This window comes from Fulmarus glacialis, unplaced genomic scaffold (assembly GCF_000690835.1).
Source record: "Fulmarus glacialis isolate BGI_N327 unplaced genomic scaffold, ASM69083v1 scaffold10724, whole genome shotgun sequence".
Taxonomy (NCBI): Eukaryota; Metazoa; Chordata; class Aves; order Procellariiformes; family Procellariidae; genus Fulmarus; species Fulmarus glacialis.
In genome coordinates, this window is record NW_009209924.1 from 7,254 (window position 1) to 19,288 (window position 12,035).

Here is a 12,035-nt window from a genome sequence, read left to right on the forward strand (position 1 = left end):
GTTGATGTAGAGACCAGTGTTGTACTGGTTTTAGCTGGGATAGAATTAATTTTCTTCACAGTAGCTGGTATCAGGCTATTTTTTTGGAATTGTGATGAAAACAGTGTTGGTAACACACGGATGTTTAAGTAATTGCTGAAGAGTGTTTACACAGCCTTAAGGGCTTTTCTGTTTCTCACACTGCCCTGCCAGTGAGTAGGCTGGAGGTGGGCAAGAAGCTGGGAGGGGACACAGACAGGACAGCTGACCCAAACCACCCAGAGGGATAGCCCATACCATATGACATCATGCTCAGCGATGAAAAAGTGGTGGAGAAGTTTGCCAGGGCTTCTGTTGCTCGAGGACTAGCTGCTGGTGACCAACTGGGATTTTTTTGCATCACTTGTTTTTCTTGGTTTTGTTTCTCTTTGGTTTTTTCTCTTTTTTTTTTTTTTTAACTTACTAAAGCGTATTTATCTCAACTTGAGTTTTCTCACTTTTACCCTTCTGATTATCTCCCCCATCCTGCTTGTGGGGGGAGTGGTGCTTAACTGCCTACCGGGATTAAACCGCAAGTGTAAAACCACAGATCATCAGCTACAAGCTCCCTTTATTTCTGACATTTCACGGCGAGAATACCAACAACTCTGTAAACTTCCACAAAAGACATAATCACCACGCTTCGTATGTATCTCTCCTCTCATGACTCCATGCTATCTAAATTGAGTCCAACGTCCACTGAATCTTTATTGATTTGCTCTCTTGGTCCACATATCTAGCTGCTTCAACTTGGGGAAAACACAATCAAGATAATACCCAAATGGTTGGGATGGCAGGGGGAACAGGAACAGTAGCCTTATCTGCTTCTAAGAAATATTTTAACCCCTTCATCTCATCACTACCAGTCTGATGGCATCTCTAATTGCACAGGCACAATGGGAAAAGTATTTTAATTCTTGCTATCCAGCAAAGTTTGCTCTATACAAGCAAATACAAATAGATCAGTTCCACATAAACTAGTACAGCTACCCTGAGGTCAATGGGACTATGTCGATACACACCACCCAAGAAGGTGACCTAAACCCATGTGCTTGGATTCACCTATAAAACCCTTTAAAAAAGGCTGCACTTACAGGATTGATGTCCAGAAACGTCTCATGATACTCCTTTTTTGGATGCAAGCCTTCTATGTCATCTATAAACTTTTGATCTGCTTGGTAAAAATGTGGAGCTGATAGAAATATTGGAGCACCTGGAATGTGAAAACATAGAAAGTCACCACCTAAAAAAGGCAGAGCAGGATTCGAGGAAGTCTTTGAGGACCTCAAAACTCTTCCCACTGTGCCATTTACAGTGAAAGGAGAAGTCCATTCAGGAGCTACAGAATCACCACGCTGATTCCCTGTCTTCAGAACAAGCAAATTTTCCCGTGTGCAGCATCAGCACGGCTTCATGTCTCAAGCTTGCATGCTGGTCTTTTGCACCATTTTCATTCAACTGCTCAGATGTGACAGCTACCTGGATAACAGCAGAGGATAAATGCCCAAGCTGTTCAGTATGGATCCTGGTACTTCCTTCTGATTCCTTGATTTAAATCATTGCTGGAGCAGAGAGCATCTGACAGAACATCCCGTCAGATCACTACTGCATTTTACAACCAAATGATCACTTGTTGGTGGTCGATGTCACTGAGCACAGTCATAACCCTACAGGCCTCACCAAACTGTCCTCACATATTTCAGACAGAAAGGAGAAATATGTTCCCCACTGATGTCCTTCCATTCTGCTTCCACCGCCTGGTAACGTACCTTGCTTGCAGATGCTGACGTTGAGGACACCGGTGCCAGGGCAGTTTCCTGGCGGCACACAGAATCCAGCATTGTCTGGGTTAACCGTCGTGTTGGCAAATACCATAGCAGAGGGCACAAAGCGGTAGGTTGGGATGCCTGCAACTGTTCCTGAGCTGTCGTACACCAGGTAAAAAGATCTGCAAGGAAGAAAAGCCAGACCCAGATTTGTTAGTCCTGAGCACACAGTGACACCCGCTGCAGATGTCTCTTCACTGATGCCTGCGTATCAACTTAAGTTTACAGTAGGCTAGAGGTTTGGTTTAAGCCCATTCCAATGATCTTCTGTATTAAATTTAATAGGCTTTTGATCAGCAAATACACATCTTGTCATTCTGCTGCTGCATAAAATAGACGATCCTGTGCCAACTGTGCTGCTGCAGGGACACTGATGCCTGCCTTCAGCATTTCAGAGTCTCACTCTGGTCCCCACGTTGCTATTGCGTGTTCTGTGAGACAGCGCTGGTACGTGCTACTGAGAGGGACAAAGAAAGAAACATAGTCGTGGAAGACAGAACAATTTGGCAAGTCCTGAATTCAGTGTAACACACATCTGTATTGATTTAAATAGAGAATTGCAAATTTTTTTTTTTCTTCACAGACAGGGAAATGGGCAAGGGAGGAGAAAAGGTAAAACACAAGGAAGGAAACACCAATGTTTTCTGCATCTTGTTGCATTTCAAACAGCATTATGTCGAGTCATGAATCTCTGAAGAGGGCAATCTGGGTTCTCTAAAAAAGCAGGGCACAGAGGAAGATTTTGGAGGAAAGCAGCTTCAGGCAAGGTTCACATAAATCCTTCCACTCCCCTCATTACTAGCCTTGCAAGGCAGTCCAGTCTGTCTTTCTAGTCATCTTCCAAATTTTCACTTTATCTTTATTTTGAAATAGCACATCCTTAACTTGATGCAGATTGGGGTTTTTTTGGTGTAATTCTCTCATCCTTCATACCATGAATAAATGCAGAACACTCATACTGTTAAATAAAATCACGGGATGAAAAACACCAGCCTAACATGAAACTTCAAGAAGAATGGTCATAAATGCTCTGCTTTAAAGTCTGAGTCACATTTTCTTCTCCTTACCTGCAGAAATCAGAAGAAAAGATATAAATGTTCTCATCTCTGCTAATCAGTGGGTGAAAGGATGTCCCATCTGTTCCATTGATCATGTTACAGGTATCTGTTGTCCACCAGCTCAATGACCTGAAGAAAATGAAGCAAACGAGGCTTAAAAGATTTTTGAGCGGGGGTCAGGCGATGACGGTTCATGGTCTAAGCAAACGAGCATCAGACCTGTACAGTGCTTAGTCCTCTAACCTCAGCTCCGCTAACAAAAAAGGGGATTAAAATGGGTTTAAATTGCATCTATAGTCTCTTTAAACTGGCGCCAGGCAAGCAAGAATATGTCTGCAACAGTTCCTCCCATATAAGTAATTGCTGGCAGATGTTTTGTTTAATGGGAGAGGGATGCTTTAGGTAGTTCATCTTTGGCTTCTTTGTAACACACGCTGCCCGCTGAAGAAGTGTAAGATACCCAGGCGCAAGACGTCCCAGCCTTGGTTTTGGGTACAGAGCAGCAAGGAAGGGTGGTGTCTGGGAACACTGGCTGCGTAGATGCGGGAAAACTGTCCCCACAGGTGGCTGGGATGGGTGTCCTAGAGGAGGGAGTGGAGAGAGGGTCACCTCTGCCAAGGGGCAGTCAGGGATTCAGAGGTGAGTATTCACAGCAGCCTGCTCGCTAAGGGCCGGGGCTGTCTTTCTTTCATAGTTACATGACACATGCCAAAATACTGGGGGGCTGGTCTGAAGCTACAGCTGCTAAGAGCTACCGCCATCCTCAGAATAAAAGGACCCTTTTTTTTGTAAACAATGCTTATGTTGATGCAAAATGGGAAAAGGGGCAGTTTTTAACAGAGGCCACACCACACTGAAAAACTTACTCTTTTCCTTTCCATTCCACAATCCTTGAGAAGTTAAGGTAGTTCGTTTCCCCACTTAGGAAAACATATTCGCCATCATCGGTTCCATTCATCTGCGAACAGACACATGAATTTTTAATCACTCCACTCATTCTGTAACACCCGGCTGGTTAACTACAACAGGGTGGCAGGAGTTTAAGCTGTCGTCACTTCAAATCCACCCTAGGAGTGATGGACTGCCCCGGAGGTAAGTGCAATTCATTAAACTCCACCTTGAATATAAATGAGGTGGAAGTGACCGGGCTAGATTCTTACACCTCCCAAGTGAAGGAAACGTGACATTAGATTAGCCTTTTTTCCCTTTGAAATTTGCCATTGAAAAAAACAGCCCTTAACAAAAAAAAAAAACCACAGAAAATAACCTGAGCACTGCAGATGATCTCCAAGAAATAAGGAGGCCCCACAGCCCAAAATGACACGCAACCAGAAACACTGTGGAAGGCAGTAATGGCTCCAGCACAGAAGTAATACGCAATTTCAATCAATTACTGAGGAAATTGGTCAGGAAATTTTGCTAGTAGTTTGCACAACCGGCCCCACAAATCCCATGTTATTCAAGTGAGCACAGGCAATAGTGAAGTGGTTTACATCCACTCCTGCAAAGCTTATCCACAGCTGAGAAAGGGAAGTCGGATAAAACACTCACAGCTGTGCTACCAGCCAGTTCCTAGACACAGCCAAACTGAAGAGGGAACATCCTTTTGCTATCCCTGCAGCCTACCTCCTGGCCTCAGTCCAAGCACATCCTTCTCAACTGGCTGGTGACGACAGTCCAAACTCTGTGGCAATGGCATCATTCCCCATCTGAAGCATCAGAAAGTCTTGCCTACCAGTTACCTTATTAAAGAGACCAAACACTGGATCGATCTCAGGATGCAGAAGATGAATGGTTGACAGGAGCCTGTCTTTGTAGCCCCACAGTAATTCATGAACGGTGCGAACTGTAAACAGGGATTCTTGGTACAGAAGCAGCAGCACCTCTGTGGCAAACTGAAGAGGGGTTGACCTGGTCCACTCCATCGCAGTCTGCCAGGGGATTGGAATAAGGGAGCAATGGTCAGATTTATTGTAGAGTAAATAATACCAGCTGCATACAAACACAGACACACAGACACATGTCAGCATTGCACATGTTTCAACCTTATTTTCAGCTTCATTATTTCCACTCGCGGCAAGTAACGTGCTGGCTAACATGTTCTTCAGCTTTTCTCCCACAGGGATGTGCTCTTGCAGATTCCCGTTCAGCCTGGCACTGGCACACAACCAGCTCAGTTCCATGCCATTAATTGCCACAGTCTTAAGAATGGATTTTAAGTGAAATGTGCAAAACCGCTTTCTAAACACCCTGAATTTCACAAGTATATTACAGCTAGAGACATGCTTTGAATTTCACCCTTAGGAAGTTACGGTTTACATTTTTAAAAGCTAGCTACATATTTAAAAGATAGCCATTTCTCCAAAATGCAAACAATACCAAAATTTATTTCCTTTATAGCTGACAAGGAAAAACAAAAGAAGGGAATATTCCTTGGGTGAACCAACCTGTAGTTCTTCTAGTACTGCCTGTTACAGTACATCGCAGTCAAAAACCTGAACAAGAGATAATACTTACCACCACTCAAATGCCTGGGAGGAACTGTAAATACAGTGACTGTATTGTTTGCAACTTTTAGTAAGCTGAGTCCTATCTACTACTATATACAGTGCGTTTATGTATTCATCCATAAAATCAGGTAAGACGTTTTTGGAAATGCTGGGGAAAAAGTAGAAATGAATGTACCCTTAACTGAAGTCAATTAAACTAGTATGAGGAGATCTGCTTGTTCTCATACTATCCCCGCATGAGACAAAAAATAATGGTCTACCTCTGATCACCAAAATGAAACTTTCTTTGCAGAGTACTTTCACCTAACACAGTTTGGGGGCGCATGTTTTAACTTTAATTTTATTCTGAGAGCACCTTATCATTCAGCTGTATCTGACACTCCTCTGCTATCATTTTTTTTATTTTTCAGCTTGAGATGCAGACTTGGAGGCAATTTTTGCAATTTTGACAAAAACAACCCCAAGCATTCCAAACTTTCTCATTCAAAAGTCAGAGTTCCTCCTATGCATTTGACATCACTAATTCCTTAGTTTCACTTACTTATTCATGGAAACCCAACAAGCCTCATTTCTGCTCATTCCTGAAGTGTATGTCAGCTCTCAGCGCAAGAGCGAGGCACAACACTACAGAGGCGTATGGCGAGGGAGGAACAAAATAAAAAAAACCCAAACCAGTCCAAACCCAAACTGAATGCAGTATCTGCCCCGGACGTAAGCTGCCTCTCTCGTTCTTCAATCACGTTTATCTACCACAAAGGGAGAGACAGTATGAAGCAACAAGGTGCTAGTTATAAAGTGTGTTAGGATGATTTCCAAGCAGAAATGAAAGAGAACTCACCACTGCAGGAATGTTAACTGTTCTAATCAGGTCCACTTCAGGGTCTCCGACTGACTTCTGAGGTTCAAATACATACGTCTTTGGATTCAGAGCAGATACTTTGGTACCATTGTCCAAAAACTGAACGTGTACTCTTGGTCTGTATTCTCTGAAAAACAAGAGAGTCTGTTCTCTAATCAAGTTAAACAAGTACCCATAACATTAACTGCAATTAACTTATGGCTACTCTACTGCTTTAAGCACATAAAGGGTGGGATTTTCAGTTCATTAGGAGCAGATTCATTTTTTCTACTGCTGCTGTCAGCAACAGAACTCCTCTTTGTGTCAGTGTAAGCTGAATCAGACCTCACAGGGTGCTTCCAAAAATGCCACCCCACATGTTAATTGCACTTCATATTTTTGCCTCATCTTCAAAAACCTCCAAGGAAAGAGAACAATTTCAGACAGTACAGAAGGATTTACAGGCACTATATTATGGGACTGCCCTTGAAGTACAATTTGAAAACAAAACTTATGCCTCTTTGCTGCAGGCAAAATTCACTCCCAGACAGAACAAGATGTAGGCTTCATGTAAGTCTCATTAACTTAGTGACCTAAGAACCCACCAGCATCTTTCTGCTGGCTTCCAAGTACTTTGCGCTAGGACTTCTGGGCTTACATGTGACACGACCACAGAACGAGGCTCATTTTAGCTCTTCTCCTTTAATTCTCAGGCAGGAATCCTGGACACGACAGAATTCAACCGAATTTTTGCCGCGAACTACTCAAGCCTGGGAGGTTGCTTCTGTTACTGACTAAGCACTCAGACAAGCAGCATAAAACTCAGGATTGCTGACAAACAAGTGCCATTGGCAAGAAACATCAAATGCTACCTGCTGGCCTGAAGAGGAAGTCAGATCTTAATTACCGTGTTAACACATGTCATAACCATAACTCAGTCCGTTGCCACTACCGACAAGAAACATACAATTCTGCAGAACTGCCTGGCTTAGGCTCAAAATGAGCTATACATGTGTCTTCGGCAAACCCGAAAAGGGAAATGGCAGGTTGTCTGCTCATGGCATGATCCTTTTGGCATACACATGAAGTGAAATGCACTGTGCTTCCTAAGTCTACACTCACTCAAGAGTTTTTTGACTTTTACATTGCTTTGCTTCCTGTGTAAATTTTAAGTCCCAAGATGTGAAGGTGAATTACTCTGCAAGACCCTGTGCTAAGATGTTTTTCATTCATTTCAGATCCTAGAGCCTATCTTGGCTGCACTAGATCCATCAACGCAGCTTCATGACAGGCTGTATTACTCTGGTTCAGACTTTCAAATTTAAAACAAACTGTAAAGGCCTGTGAAACGATCCTTGTTAGAAACCAACCATTTCCCATCTTCTTTACACAAACAGCGTATCTATCACTCTTCAGCGTCCCTACCGCCTAGGAACATTTTGGTCTGGCAACACTTCCAGCTTGATTTGGTGAGAGCCTCTTGTACAGCAATCTACTTTACACCCTAGGGCTTGAACTGAGGGGATGGGGACGGACAGTTGTGAAGTGCCCTCCCTAAAATAGGCCAGAGTTAACCTGAGAAGCGTCTCCAACTCTATAAGGGCCGGAAAGGAAAATAATACTCCCTGATTAGGGATGCGAGTAGGAGGATCTCAGATGTTAACGACAAAAAGCTGTAAATGTGTGCAAGACCGGACAATATTCAAGTGTTCTTTGGGACTCAGTAGGCTTGGGCAGATAAGCACCTTGCACTTTATAATTAATTATTTTATACGCTGCAAATGCAACTCCCAGGATTTAAAAACACAATCACTACCACATTTTTTTACAGAATCTACCTCTGCGCTAACTGGGTTTACCATGCATCTTGGTCAAAACTATGAATTGCAGGAAGAATAGGCCGGAAGACATTATATTTAGCCACCCCACCTCCTCTCTGTCCTCATTAGATTTTTTTTCCTTTGCTTGTCTGGGCCAGTTCACTTCCAGCCTTTCTCCCCCATACCCTGTTTTATAAAACCACTGAGCCATGCACTTCATGTTAGGGCATTTTAGGTGTTCTGCCACATGCTAAACCTAAATGAGTCTTTAATGCTTTGCTACACGGGGCCTGCGAGACAAACTTGGTATTTATTCTCTGGCTTGAGCATGCAGTATGTCTGCAACATCCCTCCCTTCTCCCTCTCCTCCCACATGCCTCCTCTCTTCCCCCACCCACCGCTGACAGTCTGGTAGAGTCAGCAGTGACAGCTAGGCAAGGATTAAAGAATCTGCTGGAAAAGAGCACTCCACTTTCTAACTTTCTTCTATCAGGCAGAGCGCAGCACAATCGAATCCTGTTCAGACATGTCAAAATCAGGCTAACCAAACAAGAAGTAACTGAAACACAGCGCTGCAACGCCGCAGCCTCCCTCCCTCGCGTTGCTATAAACAATTCAGGGAGAGCCTGCGTCACCCGACCCGCTCGCAGCCAGCCCGTGGCGCGCGTTGCAGGGGAAGGCTCTCCCAGCAAGCCACAAACCAGCAGCTCAGGCTGGGCCTCCCCTCGGGCACAGACCAACCCAGACAGCTACACCACCAGCCCGGTCCATCCCACCGAACTCTTTCATGGAAAAGGTGCAGCTTCACAAACCAGGCTGTGTGCGACACCCAGAAGACACTCGGAGCTAAGGAAAGGGAAAAAAAAGGAGCTAGCAAAGGGGATTGAGTACGAGGGTGCAGAAGAGCATGGGCCGATGCGGTTTCATGTAGCTCTATTACACCTAGAGCTGGCCCTATTTATCTTCCTGACGGAAAGAATGCACTGCTGACTAATTATCAGCATTATACTACAGAGACCTGAAGAAAAGCTTGGGAACTTGAAAGCCTATGTATCTTCTCTCCAGCTCTACTGATTTATCTAATAGAAGGTATTTTGCCAAAGGACCAGATGTAGTTTGCCGAGGCTAAACAGATACAGTGCTGAAATAGAGAGGAGACAGGGGAAAAGATTAATGGCAGAGGGTGAAGCAAAGCTGAGATGTGGGAGGAACAAAACAGAAAGGCAAGACAGACTGCAGAGACCAAGGCTACCACAAAGGCTCTCCCTTTTATTCTATAGTATTTTTTTCAAATACTAACATCCAGATTCTGATCATTTTGCAGCTTAGGTAAAGACAACTCCTTCTGGCACTGAGCTGGTGTCCAGTCTGAATGAACGTGTGTGACCAGAATTGAGACTGACAATGAGAAATCAACCTTTTTGCCATGGTTCTCATACCTCCGTGACTTCAAAGACCGTAACGCTTCCTGCCACAGGACCGCTCCTGGTTTACACTGCTGCATGCAGCAGAGCAGAATGAAACTCTAAACGAAAACTCATTTGTAAGGTGACTTTAAAATCTCTCCACGTGCAGCAGACTCGGTCTGTTCAGTGTGTAGCCATACCACACAGAAGGAGAGTTCAAGAGGCTGGATAAGCTCCAACCCTGCACGTGGCCTTAGTAAGTCCGGCTGTCTGTAAAAATGTAGGTATGTCTGAATCTAAGTAGGTTTTATAGTGAGGGTTGGCTGAGGAAGATCCCTGTAGTACCACTCTCTAACTGCTTTTCTGGCCACATTTTTACCGATGTGAATTGTGCAGCTTCATCTAGGAACTAATTTCTGAGTCAATCATGCTGTTATGCAACATTCCTCTCCCCAGACTTTCCAACATTACCCAACCAGTGTCACTGCTTTTTCTCTCATAAGACAGTAGGCCAGGATGCAAACAACTTCCTCTGTGTTCAGCAGCTGAGGAACAGCAGCACACAAGCAAAACCTCGCCCAAAATCTGACAGAAGTCACTGGCTTAATCTGAAACTGATTGCAGGTTCTCCAAATGTCAGTCTAGTTGTACTGTCTGGGTGGTGTATGACCATGCTCCCTTGAATAAACTTTTACTGACACATTTACAGCTAGGTTTTCTCCTAGAAAGGGATCCCAAGCATTCTGGACCTTACTTTTCGGCTTCCTCACACACAACAGGTTTAGTGAAATGTGAAAATAGTGAAATGGTCCTACCGGTAGGTGTATGGCCCTATTTCCTCTACAAGAGGAGTATCGCCTTGAAGCACTTCTAAAGGATTTGTCACATTAAAAAAGTAGAACTGCATGTAGACTGGTGGAGGAGGATCCTCCCAGGCTTCAAAGGTTTCCGTGCCATTTTTCAATACTGTTCCCTGAAACAAGAGAAAGACAGATTAGCTGTTAATCATAGATGCTGTATGATATTTATAGGAAAGAGAGGAATTCTATGCCCTTGGAACAAGCACAGGCAATAGAATTTGAGACCTCGATTCTACAAATGCTTATAGATATGTTTTACTTTGAAGCATCTCACTAAATATCAACAAGATCAGACACATGCCGCAATGCCTCGCAGGCTAGGGGCATGCGTCTGTTGGGTTTGTTGTTCCATTGCTTCCCACAAACACTTCTGCCTGACATTTTTCAGAACGAAGACTTATCAGCTATTACACAGCAATCCTGTTGCATTTCCTGTGTCAGCAAAAACCTCACCTGGTGTAAGATACCATGAAACATGCCAACATTACAGTGGAACCCAACAGTGGGAGGCCAAGAGTTCCTGAGAGACACCTCTTAGGAGCAACAAGGCCAGAAAAGTTGTTTAGATTCCCTGTGTTTATGATTTCTCTGCCTAAGAATGTCAGATTCCAGTAAAGCTGTGAGAGTCTGTCTCCAAAACAATCAGACTTTGTTCTTCAGTGGCCTGTGAGGAAAAGTGACAGAAAATTGCGTTCATGTAGGCATACTGGGATTTGTGCCTTTCTGAGGTCTCTGAATAGGGCAAAGATTCTTCACCCTCTGTCTTTAATTACTTTCTTACAGCAATGAGAGTGCATGCATCTCCAGACCCATGGACTGGCAGTCTATTCTGTAACCAATAAAATGTGGACCTACAAAAGAAAAGCTATAAATCACTATTTTATGGCAGAAGCAGAAGCACTTAAGTAATGAATCAGCAATTCCTTTACCTACCAGCGTATACATGTTATAATGAAAGTCACAACCGTATCTGTATGTAGCTCCATTAGAAACATATAATCCAGGTCTCAACCCCCCATTTTTATTACCATTCCATTTTAGACAAAATTGACCCCAACTAAAAAAGCATCACCACCAACATCATCAAAATCAAGGCTTTTCATATAGTTGTAACACTGGTACTGCTACTGCTTCAGTAAAGAGAAATCTGGCTTGCAGGGTGGAATTTTCAGGAATAAGCACAAAGAAAACTGTATCTTTGAAAACCATATCACCTGTCGGCGGAAGAAGGGGAGGGGGGGGGAATAATTTGCAAGTAAATGGGTCTCATCAACACTTGCTCTTTTTATTCCTCTGAGAAAACAAGTCAAATATTGTAAGTGCAAGCTCAAAAGCAGGGCAGACTGGACAGCTGCCATTTCTTGGTTACTGTTTATGGGGTCTTAACTTTATCAGCCACAGTTGCCTCAGCACTCATTCTTTGCCTTCCCACTTAAGAAGCTGTTTTCTCTCCATGTAGATTTTAATTTTGAATGATTAGATAAAGAGAAGACTGTTTCAAAGAAAAACTTATTGGCAGGAGCTTGGAATGACAGCAGTATTGTCGAATAGCAATGAAAGCCAACCCAGCTGGTAGCACCTCGCAGTTGCAGACTGCTTTCCTCTGAGAATTGCAAACCACGTATTCGGTGCACACCACAGAAAATAATGTATTTTAGACATGCTTCAGGAGCTTTGTGCATTTCTTTGGAACTACCAG

General features: G+C 43.6%; 1 protein-coding gene across 1 annotated transcript in view; it reads right to left on the reverse strand.

The window, feature by feature from the left end:
• Nucleotides 1-10,717, reverse strand: part of SCARB2 (scavenger receptor class B, member 2) — a 15,999-nt gene extending 5,282 nt beyond the window's left edge. The window contains 9 exon segments of the mRNA XM_009576995.1: nucleotides 1,113-1,231; nucleotides 1,788-1,966; nucleotides 2,912-3,031; nucleotides 3,769-3,860; nucleotides 4,645-4,833; nucleotides 6,251-6,398; nucleotides 10,292-10,451; nucleotides 10,608-10,647; nucleotides 10,649-10,717. Of these exon segments, the coding sequence (XP_009575290.1) occupies nucleotides 1,113-1,231; nucleotides 1,788-1,966; nucleotides 2,912-3,031; nucleotides 3,769-3,860; nucleotides 4,645-4,833; nucleotides 6,251-6,398; nucleotides 10,292-10,451; nucleotides 10,608-10,647; nucleotides 10,649-10,717 (1,116 nt within the window).
• Between the last annotated feature and the right edge of the window lie 1,318 nt (nucleotides 10,718-12,035).